At 44.8% G+C, this 26230-nt stretch overlaps 1 protein-coding gene across 1 annotated transcript in view; it reads right to left on the bottom strand.

Annotated features, from left to right (window-relative positions):
* The window catches only part of LOC112112247 (transmembrane protein 189-like), a 75835-nt gene extending 53186 nt beyond the window's left edge, over positions 1–22649 (bottom strand). The window contains exon 1 of the mRNA XM_024208091.1: positions 22440–22649. Coding sequence (XP_024063859.1) covers positions 22440–22602 — 163 coding nt within the window. The 5' untranslated portion in view covers positions 22603–22649. The remainder of the gene's footprint in view (positions 1–22439) is intronic.
* Between the last annotated feature and the right edge of the window lie 3581 nt (positions 22650–26230).

Genomic DNA, 26230 nt, shown 5'->3' with positions numbered 1-26230 from the left:
CCCTACATTTGAACCCTAAAGTTCAAAGTGGGGATCCAGCCTTGACAGGAGGTATTTACACCCATGCTCCAGAAGATGCATTGGCTGCTGCTTTCTTTCCAGGTGCCATTCAAACCGCTATCTTTGATCTATAAAACCCTTTTAATTTGGACTCTTCAGTATCTGTGACACCCCCTCTTTCTGGGTGGTATCTCAACACTTGAGAGCACCTGGACAATTGTTCATCTGGGAGCTGTGGGCAAGTCATTCTCAGCAGAGAGCCCTTCACTCTGGAATTTGCTTCCTGGCTTAGTCTGCCGGAGCTTGAATCTATTGACCTTCAGGACACATTAACAGTTTTTTCTTGAGGATGATTGGGAGTGAGGGCTTTAACTTGATGGAGAATCTTATCTGGGGCTGAAAGATTGTAATGTCAGTATGAATCTGATTACTGCACATGTTTTTAAAAGTTTGAAAAGTGCCTAGGAAGTTAGAAATAGTTGTAGTGTATAAACCAAAAGAATGAATAAATAATGATCACCACCCAACCACTTCTGCTTTAATCACCACCAGAGCAGCAGCTGTTTGAGCAAATGCGAGATACAGCAAGTTTCCAATCGGCTGAGCCTCATCATTCACAGTGGGACCTCAATCATGTGAAATCTAACATAGGTTACCATCAGAAAGTTTAACACTGCAGTCCATTACAGACGCTCCCCGACTTATGCCTTGCGTATGTCGAATTTTGCATAACTCGGAGACATATACCCGACAATTGGGGGGGGGGGGGAAAGCTTACGGAACTTTTTCCGTAAGCATAGGTTTGCGTAAGTTGGGTTTGCGTAACCCGGGGAGTGTCTGTATATTAAAAATACATAGCTTGTCAGCAGATGGAAGGAGCCTGTCACAAAAACTGCATGTAAAGGGGGAAGCCCCTCTATTGTTCATCGAATTGAAAGAAAATTCAAATCAATACTTCTGTATTTCTCCAGCTACTCACCCATCAGTGAATCTCAAGGTCCTTTGCAAATGTTTATTAATTAAGCCTCACAATGCCCCTGTAGTGGTAGGTAAGGCACCAGATACAGGAATCATTTACTTCATCCACAACTGAATTTCAGCCATCCCTGGGGTGGAATATAGCAGCTGTTTAATGACACACACAGCAGCACTACACAACTGTTTAGGGCAGAAAGTGAACAATACCCACCATATCCAATCAAAACTTCACTGGGGATTCAAATAGGTGGCATGTAATTATCCAAGCTGTAATTTGGCCAGGACCCATACTCTTGCAAGAAGTCCCATAGGATCTTTTAATGTTCAGACAATCTCTTTTGTGTCCCATCCAAAAGAGGACACTTCCAGAAGCACAGAGAAAAGCAACATCGGAGGAATCACCAACACCTTCCCAGAGCATCTGTTTCTTAGAGGTCTCCTCCGCAACTACTGACCGGATTTATGAGATTCTGGTATAGCAAAAATGGCAAAAATTATGCAAGAATGTCTTTGCTAAAGAATAGCTGGGAAGCTAATCTAGATTTGTTCCTGAAAAAGAATACTTTTCATTTTTAAAAGTTTGTGTTTATAAAGCTGTATGCTTTAATTCCAGACACCTGTTCTCTGCCAGTTTCACACAGGCCCAAGCCTAGAGATGTTGTGGATGGTAAAAGAAACTTTTAATAAAATTTTGCCATGCTAATTAGCAGGAAATGGAATAATATGATGCAAGGAAGAGACTGCATTGAAGCAGGTAAAGCTTTAAATTAAGAAGAAAAAAAAACAATGTATGGACCTAAAAAGTGGGGAGAAGAAAGCTAATCTTAGGAAAAAAAGAAAAAATCTAACACATTTAGAAACCTAAAACAATCATATAAGAGAAAATTGAAAGTATGAATAAAAAAATTGCAATATAAAAGCTTAGGCAAAGATGATAAAAGATGATAAAAGATCAAAAACGAAGTCATACCTCAAACAAAGACACTAAAGATAAAGAAAAGAGAGTTTGTATAAGAGCTAGTAAGTGTTCTTCAAAAGAATTGTGTTTTAACTTTAAGGAAGATTTTGCCTTCTTAGATGAGAGCCTTTTATGTGATGCTTCATTACTAAGGGTTATCAAGAGAATTACAGTAAAAACCTAATCTTTCCATTACATGAAAAATCAATCTAGCATATTTATTTTAAAAGCTATTAAAAGAGCTTTCATGAAAGGACAAAAAAAGACACTAAAAAGGTATTTTGACTACTGGGAGCATAAACGAATAAACAGGACATAAATTAAATTAAACATATTATTCTTACAAACTTAAGAGACACAATCATGTAGTTAGGGTTTTGTATATGAAAAAAATAAACAAAACACATGAACACCAGAAACCACAAGATAAAAACTTCTTTTTTTGGTTTAAATTTAAGTATGTCCCTGCCATGTTTGCAGGCCCAAACACTACATCATTGTAGAAGTATCAGAGAACTGAGTATTTCCTTGTCCTGGCAGAATGAACTGAAGAAAGCAAAGTGGTGAAACATAAATTAGAAATTAGGCTTAGAGGTCCAGATCCCAGGCTCTGGCCAAGGAGCACACAGTAAAACTCAGGAGAGAATTGTACAGACGATCGTGCGCCAGCATAAGATAGAGCAGTCTGAAGACTGCTCTAATTTGCACCAGCTGCCAATTGCTCCAAGGGGCCAATAGAGCAGCTGAGGAACAGCAAAGCACAGGGAAGTGCCAGACGGAAACCCTTGCACCAGTCACGCCTCCTACAGTGTCTGCAGGTGAGGGATAGCGTAAGGGCTGCTATGTATCTATCTATACAGACTAGCACATTTGAATTTAAAACATGAGATATTGTACCCTTAGGCAGCTGTGATAACGTGGGCATGCATCCCCAGGGGAAGCCATATGCTGTTCTCATGGCTGCCCTTCACACTGGTTCTGCATTTTTCCACGGGAGTCCAACCAAGAAAAACTGTGTGAAGGATATACTGACTCAGCAGCATTCAGGCAACCTGGCCATATCACCTTCTGAACTGTGCCATTTACCTCCCTGATCCACCAGAGTGGGCTCGCTACTGTCGGGCACCCCTGCAGGCAGTTTTTTGCAACTAGCAGAAGTCGGTGGAATACAGTGATGAATGCGTCCCAGGATTGTAACCCTAAAATACCTCTTTAGCAATCTGTGTACTTATGCAGTCCCTGTACATGAGAGCCTCCCAAGCACAGTAAAACCCCTATTTTATGGACTAAGTTAATAAAAATTGAGTATCTCATAGTTACTGTAGGTATGGTGCACAAGTGGCAGTATGGTGCACTACTTCGCTTTCTTTTTGTCCTTCAAACCATGTAGTGGATGCTCCCCTGCTGCAGACCTCCTGATGTAGGCCTCTCCAAGAAGTATTTATAAATCTATTTTATGGGTCAGAGGTCAGGCTATTGGAATGCGTAAATCTTACTGCTGGTAAGCAAATGTATGAGCTGCGAAGTATTAGAATATGCTTTGTAAATTACCTTAACTTGTCATTTTGATACTTTAATGTTTAGGTTTGTTTGAATTGTTTTTGTATAAAGGCTTAAAGTACTTACTGAAACAACTGTAACTTTCATTTAAAGTATTTTATTTGAGAATATGATAGCTGTGCATTACAGACACACACACACACACACACACCCTGAAAGATGATATATTTTTAAAAAAAGAAGAAACCACCATAAGTAATAGATCTCTCGGAATTAAAAAGTTTCAGTGTTTCTCTCAAGCAGAAGGGCACACCTGGCTAGTGACTGTGGATGCGATTGCACAAAAATCAGTACTATGGGAGGAGGGTGGTGGGGAAGCTAATAATTGGGCCCTACTGATTCAATGTATAAGCTTTCCAACCTTAAGCAAGAACTCTATGGGAGACACCCACCACAGAGCCAGATCTGTGGACTTCTGCACCACAAAAGTCTGTGGTTCTTTTCTGCTGAACAGAGCCCAGTGAGATTAAGATAAAATGCTTCCTCTCTACATGGCTCTTTTAACAAATCAAGGATTTTGCATGTGACAATGGACCGTGTTAAAGCATTTATTTCCCCCTTCTTATTACATCTTTCAGTAAATTAGGATTTTAATATTCCCAAAAAATTGCAGAAATATCCCCTTTATGTGAGAATAAGTACACTGAAAGAGACAACAACTTCTTAAAAATCCATACATAATAAGGGAACAGGTTATTCAGCTATTCATTTAAGACGCTCTCCCCTTCACAAAATAATGCCTAATCCTCCTCTTCATTTCAGGGTTCCCCACAATGAATTTAGCAAGCAGGATAATACAGAGTTCCCTACAGAGGTCCACTACTTAGCAGGGAAGGAAAGCTATTAGTGGGTAACATCACAAAGGCTGAAGTGTTTAATGCCTGTTTTGCTTCAGTCTTCGCTAAAAAGGTTAAATTGTGACCAGCTGCTTAACACAGTATTAGCTACAAGGGTGAAGGAACACAAACCCCAAACAGGAAAAGAACAGGTTAAAGAATATTTAGATACGTTAGACATATTCAAGTCAGCAGGGCCTGATGAAATTCATCCTACGGTACTTAAGGAACAAGCTGAAGCAATCTTAGAACCATCAGCAATTATCTTTGATAATTCATGCAGGACAGGTGAGGTCCAAGAAAACTGGAGAAGGGCAAACATAGCACCTGTCTTTAAAAAGGGGAATAAAGAAGTCCCAAGGAATTATAGTCAAGTCAGACAAACTTTGATAACTTGGATAATGAATTGGCGTGAATACCAATTATAAAATCGATGGATGACGGCAAGCTGGGAGGGGTTGCAATCACTTTGGATGACAGGATTAGAATTCCAAGTGTCCTTGACAAATTGGAGAGTTGGTCTGAAATCAACAAAATAAAATTCAGTAACAAATGCAAAACACTTCACTAAGGAAGGGGAAAAAAATCAAATGCACAACTACAAAATGGGGAATAACTGGAGAGCCAATGGTACTGCTGAAAAGGATTTCAGAGTTATAGTGGATCACAAATTAAGTCTGAGCCAACAACGTGAAGTTGCGAAAAAGGCAAGCATCATTCTGGGTTATATTAACAGGAGTGTCCTATGTACGACACGGGCGGTGAGGCCTCAACTGGACTACTGCATCCAGTTTTGTGCACCACACTTTAGGAAAGATGTGGACAAACTGGAGAGAATCCACAGGAGAGCAATAAAATATTATTTTTAGAAAATGTGATATACAAGGAAAGGATAAAAATGGGCATTGGTAATCCTGAAAAAAGAAAATGGAAGGGCAACCTGACAACAGTCTTCAAATATGTTAAGAGCTTTTTTAAAGAAGAGGGTAAGCAATTGTTCTCCATGTCCACTGAAGGTAGAACAAAGAGTAATTGGTGTAATCTATAGCAAGGGAGATTTTAGGTTAGAGATTAGGAAAAGTTTTCTAACTATAAGGATAGTTATGCACGGGCTTCCAAGGGAGGTTGTGGAACCCCCATTTTTGGAGGTTTTTAAGACAGGTTGGACAAACACCTTCCAGGGAAGGTCTAGGTATATTTAGTCCTGCCTCGGTGCAGGTGGATGCACTAGCTGACCTCTTGAGATGCTTTCCAGCCCTACATTTCTCTTTCAAAGGAAAACTGCAAGGTGTTTTTTTTTCTTATACAGATGCCACAAAGCAGAGGCATCCCAATGCATACTGTCCCCTCCTTCCATTCTCCCAAGCAATGACATATACTGATATAACTTATGCATCCTTGCAGCCATAATCAAAGATGCTAGCCCAATTGGTGGGATTCATAGGAGTTTTTAACCTTGCCTTTGAGATGGGAAACCACCTCTCTTGTCATCTGTGGGGATGGCACCACCTGAACAGAGTCTGACCACTATACCTACAACTCAAGATAGCAAGGTTAGGGAGTTCTGGTTTAATTTAGCCAACAGAACAGGAGTAGTGCTACTAGAAACAGTGAGGACTTGACTCCAGGAGATAAGATCACCTTTTAACTATACTAGCTAGATGGGGACAGGACAACACACAGTATCTGGATACTACAGTGAGGGGCAGAAATGTAACACCCTAACACAGTGTATGATAAATATTCTGATTGGCTCCTGGAAAGGAATGGGGACAAATGTCCCTATAAAAGCTGTTCTATATCACTTGATAGATGGTAAGAAACAGAACAGCTGTGAAACACTTAGGAAAGTGTAATAGCTGACTCTTAATCCATTAAGGATATGTATATTTATTGGGTTATTAGAAGCAGGAAAGAGAAAAGCATGACAGAACAAGGGTTATTGTGCCAGTTAAAAACTACACCATTTTACATTTTAAAAATGGATTTCTCCTTTAACAATAGCTTCACAATAACAACCCGAAGAACACTTGCACAGAAGTTGGAACTGCAACATGCAGTTAGGTAGTAATTGCAGGGCTTACACAGTTATAAAGGTAGCTTGGTTAGAGCAGCAAAGAGTCCTCTGGCACCTTATAGACTAACAGACATATTTGGGTGAATACCCACTTCGTCGGATACATGTAGTGGAAATTTCCAGAGGCAGGTATAAATATGCAAGCAAGAGTGAGTCAGGCTAGAGATAACGAGGTTAGTTCAATCAGGGAGGATAAGGCCCTCTTCTAGCAGTTGAGGTGTGAACACCAAGGGAGGAGAAACTGCTTTTGTAGTTGGCTAGCCATTCACAGTCTTTGTTTAATCCTGAGCTGATGGTGTCAAATTTGCAGATGAACTGAAGCTCAGCAGTTTCTCTTTGAAGTCTGGTCCTGAAGTTTTTTTGCTGCAGGATGGCTACCTTTAAATCTGCTATTGTGTGTCCAGGGAGACTGAAGTGTTCTCCTACAGGTTTTTGTATATTGCCATTCCTAATATCTGATTTGTGTCCATTTATCCTTTTACGTAGGGACTGTCCAGTTTGGCCGATGTACATAGCAGAGGGGCATTGCTGGCATATATTACATTGGTGGACGTGCAGGTGAATGAACCGGTGATGGTGTGACTGATCTGGTTAGGTCCTGTGATGGTGTAGATATGTGGGCAGAGTTGGCATCGAGGTTTGTTGCATGGATTGGTTCCTGAGTTAGAGTTACTATGGTGCGGTGTGTAGTTACTGGTGAGAATATGCTTCAGGTTGGCAAGTTGTCTGTGGGCGAGGACTGGCCTGCCACCCAAGGCCTGTGAAAGTGAGGGCTCGTTGTCCAGGATGGGTTGTAGATCACTGATGATGCGTTGGAGAGGTTTTAGCTGGGGACTGTATGTGATGGCCAGTGGAGTTCTGTTGGTTTCTTTCTTGGGCTTGTCTTGCAGTAGGAGGCTTCTGGGTACACGTCTGGCTCTGATGATCTGTTTCCTTATTTCCTCATGCAGGTGTCGTAGTTTTGAGAATGCTCGGTGAAGATTTTGTACATGTTGGTCTCTGTCTGAGGGGTTGGAGCAGATACGGTTGTATCTCAGTGCTTGGCTGTAGACAATGGATCATGTGGTGTGTCCGAGATGGAAACTGGAGGCATGAAGATAGGCATAGCGGTCGGTGGGTTTTCGATATAGGGTGGTGTTAATGTGACCGTCACTTATTTGCACCGTGGTGTCTAGGAAGTGGACCTCCCATGTAGATTGGTCCAGGCTGAGGTTGATGGTGAGGTGAAAGCTGTTGAAATCGTGGTGGAATTTTTCCAGAGTCTCCTTCCCATGGGTCCAGATGATGAAGATGTCATCAATGTAGCGTAGGTAGAGAAGGGGCGTGAGTGGACGAGAGCTGAGGAAGCGTTGTTCCAGGTCAGCCATAAAAATGTTGGTATATTGTGGGGCCATGCGGGTGCCCATAGCGGTGCCACTGGTCTGGAGGTATATATTGTCACCAAATCTGAAATAGTTGTGTGTGAGGATAAAGTCACAGAGCTCAGCAACCAGTTGTGCTGTGGCATCATCAGGGATACTCTTCCTGGCAGCTTGTATTCCATCTGTGTGTGGGATGTTTGTGTAGAGAGCCTCTACATCCATGGTGGCTAGAATGGTGTTTTCTGGAAGGTCACCAATGCATTGTAGTTTTCTCAGGAAATCTGTGGTGTCACGGAGATAGCTGGGAGTGCTGGTGGCGTAGGGTCTGAGTAGAGAGTCCACATATCCAGACAGTCCTTCAGTGAGAGTGCCAATGCCCGAGATGATGGGGCGTCCAGGATTTCTGGGTTTGTGGATCTTGGGTAGTAGATAGAATAACCCTGGTCGGGGCTCTAAGGGTATGTTGATTTGTTCCTGTGTTAGTGTAGGGAGTGTCCTGATTAGATGGTGCAGTTTCTTAGTGTATTCCTCAGTGGGATCTGAGGGAAATGGCCTATAGAATTTGGTATTGGAGAGTTGTCTGGCAGCCTCCTTTTGGTAGTCAGACCTGTTCATGATGACAACAGCACCTCCTTTATCAGTCTCTTTGATGTCAGGGTGGTTTCTGAGGCTGTGGATGGCATTGCGTTCTGCATGACTTAGGTTATGAGGCAAGCGATGTTGTTTTTCCACAATTTCTGCCTGTGCATGTCAGCAGAAGCATTCTATGTATAGGTCCAGACTGTCATTTCGACCCTCAGGAGGAGTCCATGTGAAGTTCTTCTTCTTGTGCTGTTGGTGGGAGGGTATCTGTGTATCAGTGCGCTTTTCAGTGTTATCTTGAAAGTATTCTTTGAGTCAGAGACGGCGAAAGTAGGCTTCCAGATCGCCGCAGAATGGTATCATGTTTGTGGGGGTGGCAGGGCAGAAAGAGAGTCCCCGAGATGGGACAGACTCTTCTGCCAGGCTGAGTGTGTAGTTGGATAGATTGACGATATTGCTGGGTGGGTTAGGGGTACCACTGTTGTGGCCCCATGTGGCAGATAGGATTTTAGACAGCTTACAGTCCTTTTTCCTTTGTAGAAAGGTGAAGTGTGTAATGTAGATCTCCTGTCTTATTTTAGTGAAGTCCGCTTGTATGGAAGTTTGGTTATTTATGAGAGTCTCCAGGTTGGAGAGCTCTTTTTTGATATTTTCCTGTTTGCTGTATAGGATGCTGATCAGGTGGTTCCTCAGTTTCTTTGATAGAGTATGGAATAATCTCTCACTGTGGTCTGTGTAGTATGTAGATAGCAATGGATTTTTCACCTTCAGTCCATTTGGTATGATGTCCATCCATTTGCATTTGGAAAGGAAGATGATATCTGTCTGTACTTGTGCAAGTTTCTTCATGAGGTTGATGGATTTCCACTCCATACGGCTAAATGCAGTGCCTTGCATGGTGTCAAGTATCAGAGGGGTAGCCGTGTTAGTCTGGATCTGTAAAGCAGCAAAGAGTCCTGTGGCATCTTATAGACTAACAGACGTATTGGAGCATGAGCTTTCGTGGGTGAATACCCACTTCGTCGGATGCATGTGTGGAAATTTCCAGAGGCAGGTATAAATATGCAAGCAAGAGTGAGTTTGTCTGCGGCCTTGTCATGAGACTGCAGAGGGGGTGGTGACAGTGTCACAAAAGAACTATAAATTAAGCCTCAAAAATTCTATTATCCCATTTTACAGATGGAAAAGAGAAGTTATTTGGCACATAGGAGTTATTTTCCTGAAGTCACACAGAGAGCCTGTAGCACAGCTGGCAACAAAACTTACACCTCCAGATTCCCTATGTCCTACTGTAATTACAATACCACATTACAAAGATCATGATACAATGTGTCAAAAGCATTATTTCACAATTACCCAAATTTTACAACCCAAGGGCATTATTTTGCGCAGACACTCAAAACTGCAGTTCCTATTTGTTGCACTGTACTTTTAGTCAATAAAAGTATTTTATATATATATTATTTGGAAAGCATTCACAAAAACAGCACGAGTGTGCTGTATTGATTTCTTTGCTTGTCTCTTATCAGGAACAATACTCTATTGCCCAATCTCACTATCTAGGAATTTTCATCACTGTGATATCTGAGTGCTCTATTGTCCAGTTTTCTAGCAATGACAGAGAATTATAACAAGTTGCATAGTGCTGTTTACTCAAAATAAAAAAAAAAAGATGCAAAACATTAACTAAATTGTTATTTTAACAAAAACAACATTCTTGCTTTTATGTCAAATGGTCTACACCTACCAATGTGGATACATCTTACATGCATTATAAAGTCTATTGCTGGTGACATTAAGTTTTCCCCTCAACCATTTTATAGTTGGAAATATATTTTGGAGTTGTTCTTTCATTAAATTTCCCATGAAAAAGTATTTTAAAGTAAGGGGGAAGGAGGAGTTTACAAAACTAAGAAGTTAGTAGAATCCATTGGTCTCTTGGGTTCCATGTATCTAGTATACTAAAATCAAATTCAGGCACTGTGATAATAATACAATCTATATGGTCAACTATCATGGGGATGAAAATAATAGAATTACCTAGATTATGTACAAACAATTTTTGGGAGGGGTTTACAATGAACAGTGTGGGGGAGGAGAGGGGGGGTCACATAGATAGTACTAAAGCTTGATGAGCTAATTTTGCTAAGAGATGTCAGTGCTCCAGTTAGAGAGAATTGTGTCATGTGGGAAAAATCTCCCGGGAAACCTGGCCTTAGGAAAGAGAATGTCACTAGGTTAAAATTGTTAAAACTATGCAACTGGAAGCTCAAGGCAATACAGAACACGCTGTCAGCATAAACTCTTAGTGAAGCATACTTGGAACATACCACATTAAAAGCTCAGGATCCTAAAGTTACATGGTAGTAACCCTCAGTTAACTTCAGCATACTGAAATCACAAATTGTAAAAGCAAATTGACATGGGATCTTGCCATTCCTCGGTAGTTTCAGAAATACACCTGTAACTGGTGGGAAGTAATACAAATGTGATGGATTGAAGATTGTTCAGAAAGACTACAGGAAGTAAAAAAAGAAAGCTAACACATAAAAACCCCACCAGTTCACTTTAGTTGTTAGAGGACATTTTTAAAAGTCTTAGGAAAAAAATTAGAAAAGCTGTGGGAAATGTTAAAAAAAAAATGGCTTGACAGAATCAGTAGGGGATGCTCTGAAACTAATGAGAAAATGCAGGCAAGCAAGAGAGGTAGATCAGGTCAGAAATGCCAGATATGATGGAAGAACTGTATGATGTGACCGTGGAGGCCCTGGAGACAACAGACAAAGACAGAAAAGCAGAGAAAGAGACAGTGCTCAAGGGATGGTGCCGAGAGAGAAAGAAGCAGGTTTTCTAGCAGAGAGGGAAAAAAACTTGAGGACCCATAGAAAGCCAATATATAAGAACCAAAACTGTTTGCCAATCCTATTTATTCTGAATTAATCATGCAGAGTGACAGATCTCGAACGAGGGGGGGGAATACTGAAGATAAGAATAGGCGAGACGGTAGATTGGTAGGTTGCTTAAGTTTTTGAAAGAGTGATTGCATAAGCCGTTTTAAAGAAAGGTGACCACCATATGCAGCAGAGATCTTCTGAAGGATGAAAGAGAGAAAGAGCGAAGCTGCAGATCATGCTGATGCCAAACAGACAATGAACATGGAGAGAGCAGCAGCTTCCAAAAAGCTAGAGAAAGCACTAAATCCAAAAGAGGGGGTGGGATAAGAAAGGCCACCCAAGAACATGTGGAATCAAAGTGGAGGTACTAAAAGGACAGCAGATTAGAGGAAGAAGAGGCACAGCAGATCAGTGGTCAGAAGCAGAGAAATCTCATTTTATAATCTGTGCAGCCTGAAGGGCAAAAAAAAAAAAAAAAAAAGTAACACAGGGCTGGAAAAAAGCAGTTATTATACCTACAACAAGGAAATCATAAAGAAGTGTTAAAAATGTCCATGAAACAGACCTGTCAAGGGTTCCAAGGAAAATGTAAAACAGGGTACAGGGTCACCTGAAATAAGTAAGAAACTGAATAAAGTTAGCACCAGGAAAGGAAAAAGTAGTACTTAGTTAAATTTCCACCTATAACAAATAATGGAGAAGTACTAGACATTTGGATCTGACCTGTAGGCGTGTTTTCTGGACTTTAAACATTTATGATTTTCTTTGGTGAGAGGAAGCTATTGGAGTTAAATGGTGTGCCATGGAAGATCATAAAGTTACTCACGGAGTTAAACAAGGGCACTAAAACCTATGTTAGGATTAGAGGATAGAAAGTGTTGAATCTTTCTTACTTACTCTTTTCAACATTAATGAATCATGTACTGAGGTCAATGGGAAACACAGAATAAAGTAGGAAGGAGCATCTGTTAGTTGATCTTTATTATGAAGATTATGATACTGTACCTTGTTAGGAGAGATGTTAATTGAAAGAAGAACTAAAGCAAGGAAAGAATATACTAATTCCCTTAAAGAAAAAATTAACACTTGTGAAAAAGTAGGCTGAGATGCAAGTAGCTCTCTCTCTCTCTTAGACCAGAATGGAATTATAGAAAGTAAGTTATTGGATTCATTTTAAAACCATATGCCAAGGAACAGGACCTAAGTGAGAAGGATGTAAAGTAAAAATTTCTTTCATGAACCATGTTAAATGGGTTTTAATCCATTCTCTTATACTTCCAAACATTTGAGGCAGGGAGAGGACTGGGTATAATTGCTTTTGTTGTGAAGTGCTGTGAGTTGAGCAAGAGTAGCATCATATCTGGATTTTAGGAATATCACTGTAAGGAGGCAAAAAGCTACACCCAGATGAGAGGCAGAAGAAAGTCATCCAATAGGTGTTTATTGGTTTGCTGTTGAGCAGCAAGTGACGAGAGTTTGAGCAATTAATGCCAACAGGTACTTTTAACAGAACTCGGTCCACCCAATACCAAGTTCCAGAGAATCTGTAACCTTTGCTATCACTCTGAATATCATTTAACACCCATAGTTAATGGAACTATTTTTGTACAGGAGAGTTACTCAGTATGAGCATGTGTCACAGAATCAGGCCCTCACTGAAGATGTGGTGATATTTAAGCTACACTAGTGAAAAATTTGCAGTGAAGATTCAGAGGTAAATACACAGATGAGATTAAAGAGTTACTTCCACAAGGTACATAAAAACACATGGAAGAGGAAATCAGGACAAGGTGCTGGTGATAGCAATACCTCTGTGCTGTTTATGACTGACTGACTGAAAGAGATATGCATAAAACTGTCACAGGGAGTAGCCAGACTGGATTTTCTCTGTATGGATTTTTAAAAAAAAGGCAAGTTTTTCTGCATTGATTGAGTCATTGTGTAATGTGTATGTGATCATTTCTGAGCAACATCCACCCAGCGTCAAAATACCAGTAGATCATTTATTGAAATTATTTACCAGCTTAAGGATCATCACTTTTCGTTATGTGATGCAACAAAGCTTATTTTAAACCACCTGTGCAGAGTTTTTAATAGATGGAAAGAGACTAAAAGGTAACTTTGACGTGTAGGCTCTAGACGCTCATTTGATAATTACACTGACATCCTTTGTAAAGTGCTTTCAAATCTACTGATGAAGGTGAGATATTACAATTATTTGTGTCTGGACATGGAGGAAGGTGAGAGGGTGGAGGAGCCAGCTCCACTTTCTTTGTCACACTGATACCAGCAGAAAATTCTCCTTCATGAGGGGAATTCTCTGCCTGCTGGCTATGACCAGAATTCTTCCACTTAGTTCCACCTGAGCAGTGCAAAGTAAACGTGGTGGACCAGAAATTCAAAATCAAATATCAAAGCTTTGGTATATTGGTTTTGAATATAATTGCTTGAATGAGTATCATCTTATACATAACAGCAATAATATCCATGCTGAAAATGAATTCAGGTCAGTCCTTGGGGTCCACAAAGCTTGCAACCCAGGCTCCCACGGATTGAGAGAGAACACGTGTGTGTCTGCGTGCATGCAGAACATGATCTTGATCCCACAAACAGGTGCACTTGAACTGACCCTTTCATATATATTGAGTCCCACTGGCTTCAACAGAACTTAACGTAGGTGTAAAGGTCTGTACCACTTATCCATTTGCAGACTGAGAGCCTGCATTTGTAAACTGGGTCCTAGCTCCATGGAGCCACACCTTTATTTTGAGATCTGCCATTGAAACAACTTCCAGAAGTGTGACCCCTCCACTGATCCAAACTGCATTTTTCCAAGGAGGAGGAGGAGGAGTACCGTTTCCAAGTTATATATGTAATAGTGGTATTAAACAAAAACACAAGTTACACCAAAAACTTCAATATTCAAAGAGAGACTTCACAAAATAGATTTTTACCTTATATTTATTTAGCTCCTGCACACACTCCTATTCTGGACATACATTCAACACAGATTTTTAGCTGCAGAAAGAACTTATCACCATTTCTTGATTGTTAGGGCTCACTCTTATGTTTTAGTGACAAACATGTTGAAATTACAATTGTATTGTTTTAAACCTTATACATAAATTGGTTGCCACTCTGAAGCCTAAAAATGTCACTGTTCAAGCCTAATTAAGAATGATTTTACTATTATATAATTACATCTAAAGAATTTTTTAGGAAAATGGACACAGATTTAGTTGTGCTATTCACATTAACATTAATGGAAGTCATGCGGCTCAATCCATGGCACACTGTGCCAAAAATATACCCTCTAATGTCCATCCACAAACATGACCTTTTCATTGTAAAATACAAGGTTTCAAAACCAGTTGAAAAATTAACCCTTCAACCCCATCTCCATTAAAACTACAAACATCTTAGCAATTTGCTTTTCATTAAATAAACATATGGGTACTCCACCAGATGGGACCTCTTTTTAATGAGTAACACACACAAACCTCTTCAGAGGTTGGCAACAATGTCAAATTCAAGGCTTTTGCTCTCTCCATATTACTGAAAGTGTCATCATTACCTCCAGTGACCAATTCTGAGCCAAACCCAAAGGTCTCTTCACTCTATTCATTCTCCTTAATCTCTTACCTACCTTAACATCATGGACTGCCCTCTTTTCAAAGGCCTGGTCTACACTACGAGTTTAGGTCGACTTTAGCCGCGTTAAATCGACTTAAGCCTGGCCACGTTTACACTACGAAGCCCTTTCTGTCGACTTAAAGGGCCCTTTAAACCGGTTTCCTAACACCACCTCGACAAGGGGATTAGCGATAAAATCGGCCTTAGGGGGTCGGAATTGGGTTAGTGTGGACGGAATTCGACATTACTGGCCTCCGGGAGCTATCCCACAGTGCTTCATTGTGACCGCTCTGGACAGCACTCTCATCTCAGATGCACTGGCCAGGTAGACAGGAAAAGCCCCGCGAACGTTTGAATTTCATTTCCTGTTTGCTCAGCGTGGAGAGCACAGGTGACCATGCAGAGCCCATCAGCACAGGTAACCGTGATGGAGTCCCAGTCCCAGTCCCAGGATCGCAGAAGAGCTCCAGCCTGGACCGAGCGGGAGGTACGGGATCTGATCGCCATCTGGGGAGATGAATCAGTGCTCGCCGAACTCCGAAGCAGTAAAAGAAATGGCAAAACATTACAAAAGATCTCCAAGGCCATGAAGGACAGAGGCCATAACAGGGATGCACAGCAGTGCCGCGTGAAAATTAAGGAGCTAAGGCAAGCCTACCACAAAGTCAGAGACGCAAACGGAAGGTCCGGGGCAGAGCCGCAAACATGCCGCTACTACGCGGAGCTGCATGCCATTCTAGGGGGTGCAGCCACCACTAGCCCAAGCGTGTTCTATGAGTCCCTCTCTGGAAACGGGGAAGCGGGTTCGGCGGACGAGGAAGATGAGGATGGAGAGAACATAGATAGCTCACAGCAGCAAGGAAGCGGAGAAACCAGTTACCCCAACAGCCAGGATATGTTTGTCACCCTGGACCTGGAACCAGTAACCCCCGAACTCACCCAAGACCCTGAGGGCACACAGGGGACCTCTGGTGAGTGTACCTTTGCAAAAATTACACATGGTTTAAAAACAAGCGTGTTTAATGATTAATGATTAATTTGCCCTGGCAATCGCGGCCAGTACAGCTACTGGAAAAGTCTGTTAACGTGTATGGGGATGGAGCGGAAATCCTCCAGGGACATCTCCAGAAAGCTCTCCTTCATGTACTCCCAAAGCCTTTGCAAAAGGTTTCTGGGGAGGGCTGCCTTATCCTGTCCGCCATGGTAGGACACTTTACCACGCCAGGCCAGTAGCACGTAGTCTGGAATCATTGCATAACAAAGCATGGCAGCGTATGGTCCCGGTGTTTGCTGGCATGCAGACAACATCCATTCCTTATCTCTCTTTGTTATCCTCAGGAGAGTGATATCATTCACGGTCACCTGGTTAAAATGGGGCAATTTTATTAAGGGGACATTCAGAGGTGCCCCTTCCTGCTCTGCTGAACAGAAATATACCCCGCTGTTAACCACGCGGTGGGGGGGAGGGTTGAAGTGACCATCCCAGAGAATTGGGTGTGTGGGGGAGGGGAGTTAGTTGGGTTTGTGCTGCATGTTAAACCTGAAATCGCAGCCCCTCCTTTTACATTGCAAACCCATTTTAAATGGCACGGGTGCTTGGTATGGGAAATGAGGGCAGAACTGTTTGAAACCATCCCCACATGTTAAGAAGGTTAAAAAAGCCCAAAGACTATATGTCTTACCATGGCTGCCTGCAAGCTGAAATCTGTGTCCTGGCACTGCGTGAGTGATCTCTCACACCAAACCAGGAGACTCTCAATATAAGAGGAATAATGCGACCTTGTAACGAAAGCACATGTGCTGTGTGATGTTGTGAACAGCAAAATCTAACGTGAAAGAGTCTACCCATTGTTCTCTAAAATGTATCTTTTTTAACAACCTCTCCCTTCTCCACCAGCTGCAAATCTTACTCCTTCGCAGAGGCTAGTGAATATTCGAAGAAGGAAGCGAAGGACGCGTGACGAAATGTTTACTGAACTTCAGACTGCCTCCCACGCTGACAGAGCACAGCTGAATGCGTGGAGGCAGTCAATGACTGATTTTAAAAAAGCCCAATATGAGCGAGAGGAGAGGTGGCGTGCTGAATCGCGGGCTGAAGAGGAGAAGTTGCGTGCTGAAACGCGGGCTGAAGAGGAGAGGTGGCGTCAACTTGTAATCAGAAAGCAAGAGTCGATGCTCCGGCTGCTGGAGCATCAAAGTGATATGCTCCTGCGTATGGTTGAGCTGCAGGAAAGGCAGCAGGAGCAGAGACCGCTGCTACAGCCCCTCTGTAACCAGCAGCCCTCCTCCCCAAGTCCCATTGCCTCCTCACCCAGACGCCCAAGAACACGGTGGGGGGGCCTTCGGCCACCCACTCACTCCACCCTAGATGATTTCCATAGCAATAAGTTTTAAAGTTTTACATTGGAGTGTGTCCTTTTCCTTCCCTCCTCCCCCACCCATCCCGGGCTACCTTTTCAATTATCCCCCTAGTTGTGTGCTGAATTAATAAAGAATGCATGAATGTGAAGCAACAATGACTTTATTGCCTCTGCAAGTGGTGCTCGAAGGGGGGAGGGTAGTAGGGGAGGGTGGGGTGGTTGGTTTGCAGGGAAGTAGAGTTAACAGGGTGGTGGGGGAGGGGCAGAGGGTTCATCAAGGAGCAACAAACAGAAGTTTCACTCCGTAGCCTGGCCAGTCACAAAACTGGTTTTCAACGCTTCTCTGATGCGCACCGCGCCCTGCTGTGCTCCTCTAACCGCCCTGGTGTCTGGCTGCGCGTAATCAGCGGCCAGGCGATTTGCCTCAACCTCCCACCCCGCCATAAATGTCTCCCCCTTACTTTCACATATATTGTGGAGCGCACAGCAAGCAGCAATAACAATGGGGAGATTCTTTTCGCTGAGGTCTGAGCGAGTCAGTAAGCTGTGCCAGCGCGCTTTTAAACGGCCAAATGCACATTCCACCACCATTCGGCACTTGCTCAGCCTGTAGTTGAACAGGTCCTGACTACTGTCCAGGCTGCCTGTGTACGGCTTCATGAGCCATGGCATTAAGGGGTAGGCTGGGTCCCCAAGGATCACGATAGGCATTTCAACATCCCCAATGGTTATTTTCTGGTCCGGGAAGAAAGTCCCTTCCTCCAGCTTTCGAAACAGAAGAGACTGCCTGAAGACGCGAGCATCATGTACCCTTCCCGGCCAGCCCACGTTGATGTCGGTGAAACGTCCCTTGTGATCCACCAGGGCTTGCAGCAGCATTGAAAAGTACCCCTTGCGGTTTATGTAGTCGGTGGCTTGGTGCGCTGGTGCCAAGATAGGGATATGGGTTCCGTCTATCGCCCCACCACAGTTTGGGAATCCCATTGCAGCAAAGCCATCCACTATGGTCTGCACGTTTCCCAGAGTCACTACCCTTGATATCACCAGGTCTCTCATTGCCCTGGCAACTTGGATCACAGCAGCCCCCACAGTAGATTTGCCCACTCCAAATTGATTCCCGACTGACCGGTAGCTGTCTGGCGTTGCAAGCTTCCACAGGGCTATCGCCACTCGCTTCTCCACTGTGAGGGCTGCTCTCATCCTGGTATTCTGGCGCTTCAGGGCAGGGGAAAGCAAGTCACAAAGTTCCATGAAAGTGCCCTTACGCATGCGAAAGTTTCGCAGCCACTGGGCATCGTCCCAGACCTGCAACACGATGCGGTCCCACCACTCTGTGCTTGTTTCCCGGGCCCAGAATCGGCGGTCCACGGCATGAACCTGCCCCAGTAACACCAGGATTTCCACATTGCTGGGGCCTGTGCCTTGTGAGAGGTCCATGTCAATTTCCTCATCACTATCGTCGCCGCGCTGCAATCGCCTCCTCCTCAGCTGGTCCTGGTTTGGCTTTGGCATGTCCAGGAGGCTCTGCATGTTTTCCAGGACAATGCGCGTGGTGTTCATAGTGCTCATAATTGCCGCGGTGATCTGAGCGGGCTCCATGATCCCAGTGCTGGCTATGGCGTCTGGTCTGAAAAAAGGCGCGAAAGTAGTATCTGACGGACCAGGGGAAGAAGGGAGGGAGGGAGGGAGGGAGAGAGGGAGGGGTGAGTGACGACATGGCGTACAGGTACAGGGAATTAAAATCAAGAAAGGTGGCTTTGCATCAGGGAGAAACACAAACAACTGTCACACAGAATGCCCCCCCCCAAAGATTGAACTCAAAAGCCTGGGTTTAGCAGGAGGGAGGGGGGAAGCAAATGAATACAGAATAAATCTATTTTTTACATCTTAAGACGACGGTGCAGCATGACTGATAGCCCTTGGCATTTTCTGGGTGCTTGGCAGCAAATACTGGGCGCTTGGCAGTAAGCCTTCAGGTCTATTGCACCATCTGATACCCACTGCAATATGACAACGACGGATACCAATCGTAATATGCTATCTACTGCCCAAAAGGCAAGGGGTTGCTGCTGTGTAGCAATCTAGCCCCACGTCTGCCAGCCCCACGTCTGCCAGCACCCAGATCGCCATCGGCCTCTTCTGGGTGCTTAGCAGACAATACTGGGCACTTGGCAGAAAATAGCATACTACGACTCTGCTAACGTGCAATGAGCCAGCAGGGCGCCTGGCAGAAAATAGCATACTACGACTGATAACCATCATTGTCTGCCCGGGTGCCCATGATCGACAGCCACTGCAGTACGACGACGACGGATACCAGTCATAATATACCATCTTCTACCAAAAGGCAAGGGGCTGGTGCAATGCAGCCCTACGGCTGCCAGCCCCACAGCTGCCAGCACCCAGATCGCCAATGAAGGCTACCAGTCATGCTGCACCGTCTACCGCCAAAAGGCAGTAAGCTGCTGCTGCTGTTTAGCAATGCAGTCCCACGTTTGCCGGCACCCGGAAGACATATGGTGACGGTGAGCTGAGCTGAGCGGGCTCAATGCTTGGCGTGGTATGTTGTCTGCACAGGTAACCCAGGTAAAAAGGCGCGAATCTATTGTCTGCCGTTGCTGTGACGGCGGGGGAGGGGCCTGACGCAATGTACCCAGAACCCCTCGCGGCACTGCTTTGCATCATCCGGGCATTGCAATCTCAACCCATAATTCCAATGGGCGCCGGAGACTCCGGGAACTGTGGGTCGAACCGCAGTCGACGGCGAGCACTTCCTGGTTCGATTTATCGCGTCCAGACCAGACGCGATAAATCGAACCAGGAAGTTCGATTTCCAGCCACCGAACTAGCGGCTAAGTATAGACCAGCCCTTAATGTTCTGTTCTTCTCCCGGCTGTCTTTCAGCCCATTTCCAGATTCACGCTCTTGCCAAGTCCTGTCACTTCTTCCACTATATTTAAATATCTGACCCTTCCTCTCTGTACATTATGACAAACCCAGTCCACATTATGATCATCTCTTACCTCATGATCTGCAACCACCTTCTGTCCTCCTACTTCACCAGTCTATCCAAAACACTGCAGCTAAGAACATCATCTGCCATTCCAACCTTTGCCCCTGCTCTCAACTAACTTCACTGGGCCTTCCACCTATCAATCAAACATATGCTCTTTATTCTCAAATCCCAAGTCCTGCTCTAGCTCTGCTCGAGCCTACTTCTCAGCACTCGTTTCCACCTCCACCCCAGACAGAAGCCGGAATACCAATCAATCCTCTCTTCCTAATGCTCCCTTTGTTTCTTCCACTTGACCTTTCTATTATCATGCTGTCCCCTCCACTTTGAGCAGCTCCCCTCTTCCCCTGAGCAAGCACCCTCACTCTCCCTCAAATTCCTCCTCAGTGCTTACTTCTTTCACTTATACTTCAAAGGCTGATCTCTTCTCCAAAACTCTCAGTTCCTGATCCTCTGTCATTTGTGTGGTATCTGCCTAAATTAGATTAGGCTTTTTCACTGAAGAGCGCCTAATCTTCCTATGCAATTGTAAAGTGGTATACACAACTAATGCACCATATAAATGACAGTAACTTTTCTACATCTTCAACATAATTGGGACTGTCCAAAAAAAATAAAATAAAATAAAAAACCCAACCGGAAAATATCGGCCATATAAAACTTGAGCAAGTGTGACACTTAGCTTGAAAACAATTTATCAAGTGTTTATTAAATACTAATCTGTTAGAACAAACAGTAATCTGCTAATAGAGTCCTCCCGAGGCCAAAGGGTGTGTGTGTGTGTGTGTCTGTCTCAAGCTCGTTGTTTGATCAAGGCCAGGGTATACCACCACATCAATAGGCCTCACCCATGACTCCCGGGGTGGACAACCTCTTTGATTGAGACCACAGTTCAAGCGCCATTCAACCCCATTCTCTCTGTCAAGACTGCTAACAAGGAGACCAATTAGTGCTAGGTTTTGTCATGTCCACTCTCATTCAAATAGACTGAGATCACTAAGGCTGTGTCTACACTGCCACTTTCAGCGCTAAAACTTTTGTCATTCAGGGGTGTGAAAAAACACCCCCCCCCGAGCGACAAAAGTTTTAGCTCTGAAACGCACCAGTATAGACGCAGTCACTCCACTGCCCATCCAGTCAAAATTTTCAAGAGTGATTAGCGATATTGGGTGCCCAACCTGACACCTGAGATGCCTTAAAGGAGTGAGATAATCAGATAGCAGGAGCTCAGCCCCCTTCAGACAATCAGTTTGGGCACCCAAAATCACTGGTTACTTTCGAAAGCCGGAGTCTGTGGCTAGACGCTAAAGGTTACTGGCACAGAAAGAGATTACAGGGTGAAAAATATGTAAAATCTATTTTCCAAGATAGTTTACTTTGTGCATTTGACAGCATTTTACTCAGCTAGTCGGTTTCCTCTCTAGTTGCCTGGCCCTTTCAGATAGCACAGAAAAATGTTTTCAAAGATTGGAAAACATGATTGTAAAACCACAAAAGTTAATGGGGGACTCGGAGGCAGTATAATACCCAAAACTACTTTTAACTCTTTATTTTTACATTAATTAGATTTGGTATCCCTCTATCCCAGGCCTGAACCTCCATCCCTAACATGATATTTAAAGTCTTCACCTTAACATTGTCACTTCTTCATATGTTGTTCTATTACATTTTTACAGAGGACATGCAACAATGCAGCCCTGTCCATCTAGCTGTCATCTTGAGTGTTTCACTCAGTCCACTGAACTAAAAAGCAGCCACAGTCACCTAGATGGGCTTGGATCGAGAGCAAGGATATTAGATTATGAAGCTAAAGGTGCCAGGGTGAAGAAGAGCACCAGTTTGGGCTCAGGGAATGGCTAGATCAGTGCAGTCTATATTAAACACCGAGAGAAGTGTGCAGCACCTGGGGCTATGGAGCCAGGGGATACGGCCCATCCACTTTCCGCAGCTGTGGAAATCAGGTCCCGGACCGCCACATTCGCCCTCCCTTGACGCCCCGTATCTGCGTGGCTCTGGGCCACTTGCACCGCGTTAGTCTATGAACTGTACGAAGAAGCAGCAGCAGCGGGCGGGGGGCGGACGAGGAGGATGAAAGCGCCGCGGAAAGCCGGGGACATGATGCCATTCGCCCCTCCCTCCGCGCTAGGTCCCTGCGGCTGCGGGCGGGCCGGGGGCGGGCAGCCTTACCGGGCGAGTAGAGCTGGGCCAGCTGGCGGGCCCCGGCGTGCTGCGGGCCCCAGCGGGGCACGGTGCTGCTGCGGGCCGCCGCCCCGTGCTGGTTGCCGTTGGGATCCTCCTCGGCCATGGAGCGGTGCTTGATCTCCAGCTCGCTGAGCAGAGCCGCCGCCATGCTCCCTGCTCCGCCGGAGAGCGGGCTCCGGGAAGGAGGCGGCGGCGGCGGCGCTGCGGAGCAAAGCGAGAGGCGAGCGCACCTGAGAACGCGGCAGCCGGGCGGGGAGCGCCCAGCGCGGCGCAGGGGGGCGCCGCCCTCCCCGGAGCGCCCACGCGCGCCCACCGGGCGGGGGGCGTCAGCCCTGGGGAGGTTCCCGGAGCCCCTCCCCTCGCACACAGGGAGCCCCCGCTCCATGAGCAGCCCCCGGCCCGTGTCCCCAGCCTGGGGCAGCGGCAGTGCCCGCGGGGAGGGCGGCCCTAGGGGAGCCCCCCCGGACCGGGCACAGCCGTGTGGGGGAGCTGCAGCCGGGCACATGGGCAGGAGCCCCAGGGAGACTCGGGGTGGTGGCCGCTCCCGCTCCAGGGCGCGTCCATCCCCGCCCTGGCCCGCGCCCTGACGGCTCCCGCACCCCCCGGGGTGACAGCTGCCTGGGGAGGAGACAGGCTGCGACCTGCCCTGCGTGGGGGCACCCGCGGCTATCGGCTCATGCGCGTGTCCGTGGCCCCCTTCCCTAGCTGGGGATGTTCACCCGCCCGCAGCCGCGCCCCTCACCTGCCGCCCGGCTGGTGGCCCCGCTGGCTGGGCCGCCCGCCGACACCGGCTGCTCCCCTTTCCCAGCCGAGCCGAGCCGATCCGTCCTCCCGCTGCTGCGAACGCGGCCGCCGCTAGGGGCGCTGCGGGGCCGCCGCTCCCCTGGTCCGGCGGCTCTCTGAGCCCGTCCCGGCTCCCCCCGCGGCTCGCCCGACACCTCCCGGACCAGCTTGCTGCTGCCTGCCCGGCCCGGGCCTGCTGCTCCCGGTTACTCGAACCTCCCCCCCGCGCTGCTGCGGGTACGAACCCGGGTCTCCCCGGGGCAGTACTGGAGCGCAGGGTTTGGTTATGAAACCCTCTGACTAGAGCTCCTGCTCTGCTGTGTGGGGACCAGGTTGTGGGCAATGGCCTGGCTAGGGGAGGAGATATTAAAGGGGGGCCTGCAGGGACCCCTGTATTTGGGTTACCCGGCATGTTCCAGTATAAGATTCTTGGGACCATATTCTGTACAGCTCTGTTACACCCCCCTCTCCCCCCTTTGCAGCAGGCCTCTGAAATATGGCAGTGGCATGGCTTGGAGGTGTGTGTGTGTGTGTGGTGGTGGTGGGGAAGTACCTTTTGTTAATCACCTGTACATCTGTTCAGGTTTGGGAGTGATTATAAACTATTGAAACAACTCTCTCTTCTTGTTGTTAGGATCCACAGGGCTCCTTCTTGTGTCATACCCATCCTCCAGGTACTGATTTAATTCATGAGATCAAACAGTTGCATTTCTCCATGCCAAAGGCTGGAAACTCCTACTTTTCTCTCATTCACATAATTCTTTGCTATGATTACTGGGGACTTGTATAAATAGACCAAAACCAGTGATCATTACTAATACTTATCATGGACATGGCGCTTTCAACTCCTACCTACTGTACAGACATGAACAAATGAATTTTAGCACTTCAACAATCTCCAGAACGTGGCCTTCACCATTTCTCATACTTAGGGTGACCAGATGTCCTGTTTTTATAGGGACAGTCCCAATTTTTGGATCTTTTTCTTATATAGACTCCCATTACGCCCCACCCCCATCCCAATTTTTCACACTTGTTGTCTGGTCACCCTACCCATACTGGTCTTTCAGGAAAGCTGCAGGCTTCAAGATGTTTAACGTAACAAACCTAAAGATTCTCCTCTACTTAGGCATCATGCACGCTGCAGTGTAGACTCATAGCAGTTTCATTTTATTGCAGGTTCACAGTAATTCTGCTTCATTGTAAGGACCTGCTTTCAGCTCTTATCAAAGTCCAGTTCTAGTCTCCATTGTGCCAGCTCACTGCCATTCTTTCTTCTGCAACCAACACTTTCCCTGGTCCACCTGTGCCATGCCTTGCCTGCCATCAGTCTGACAATGGATGGGATATTTACTTCATAAGTTTTGAAGCAATTTGCCAAAGATAGGTCCACATTAGAAGTAATGGTAACTCACCTGGACCTCAGTAGTCATCTTCTCAGATCAGCAGCAACTGAATAAGACAGACAAATTGGTTTGAACTTGACCTTTTGACTAAAATCAAGTGTAGTATTATCTAGTATCAAGGGATTACATTTTATAATGTATTCTGTAGGATATTTCCATAAGGAAAACTAACGGAGAGTGACCTTTTAAACCAAGTCGTTCCTTGCTCTCTTACTATACCTTTATACATTAGCTATTCCTTTTATTACTTTGCCCTTGCACCGTAGGGTTTCATCCTCCTTTTCTCTGCATAGTATGTCACAGATTGCAGTACTCCTTAGCCTAGATTTAAAACATTTTAACCACATCTCTGTTTCTGTGCTTCTAAATTAAGCTCACATACATTACATTCTTTTTTCCCTCATACTAGTGGATAGTAATACAATACAGGTGATCAAATATTTTCAGATTCATTGAGATCTCACCTAGTCCTCTGAAAAAATAGCATTCAATCCTAAAGTCAAGGAGTTGTGTGAGATTTAGTGATTTGATGCCCACAGGAATCAATGGCCATTTTGGGGTTTAAATCATGTGCAATTCAGGGGCCCAATTATTCCCTATGCACTACTTCTGTTGCCTTCATTGGGAATTGCACACATGCAACTAACAGAATAATCAGGCCCCTGAAAATGTAAGCTGGTGTCCCTAAACACAGCTACTGTATTTTTAACTCATTCAGTGTTAGATGCATCTGTGGCCTCAGAGCACCAGCTAGGAATGTGCACTGGCACTCAGAAGGTATTTTCTCCTAGCTAATGCTCTCTGTTTCAAATGGGATATACACCCATCTATAACCTGCATTGTCTGTATTTAAAACATAAACTTACCTTATATTATATCTAAGTATTTCTGTTACCATGACATCAAGCAAGAAAATAAACATTACTCTCCATAGAAAATGAAATGCATGGTAACAGAACATTTTAGCAAGTCTAATGACAGACTCGGAGCCATCATAACAGATTATAGGAGACAAATAAAAAGATTGCTTTTGATAGTCTGAAATGAAAAAAAAATTAAATATTTTGCATACAGAAGGAGAGAGAGAAACCATTTTCAGATAATCTGTCTTTGTTCCAAGCAAATGACAGAAATGGACTATGAATTCACAAACTATGGAATGGGGCTGGAAAAGAAACTCTCTCTATATTTCCTACAAATCAGGTTATTTCTTGAAACACAGGAACAAAGAATCCAGAATGCAGAGAGAGTTATTATTATCAGTAAAATATGTATTGTGGTTCTCAGGAAAGAGAATGTTAGTTCAATTTTTTCATACTTGATATTCTTAGACATTTTAAACCCCAATCCTTCAAGTTGGGTTTACTCAGCCACCCACAGAGGTATGCAACAAAATATATAACAATAAAATAACTAGAGCCCTGTACAGATACAAAATTTGTATCCGCATCTGATCAGCAAACATGGTCTGTGGATATAAAGTGGATAACTGCAGCTTTTCAGGGCTCTAGATATAAAATTTGGATCCGCATCCATCCGTGATCTGCAAACGTGGTCTGCGGATATCTCCATCCGTGGATACAAAGT

The sequence above is a fragment of the Terrapene carolina genome, unplaced genomic scaffold, assembly GCF_002925995.2.
Source record: "Terrapene carolina triunguis isolate 2854851 unplaced genomic scaffold, T_m_triunguis-2.0 Scaffold130, whole genome shotgun sequence".
In the NCBI taxonomy this organism is placed as follows: domain Eukaryota; kingdom Metazoa; phylum Chordata; order Testudines; family Emydidae; genus Terrapene; species Terrapene triunguis.
This window is presented reverse-complemented; position numbering and strand designations above follow the sequence as displayed.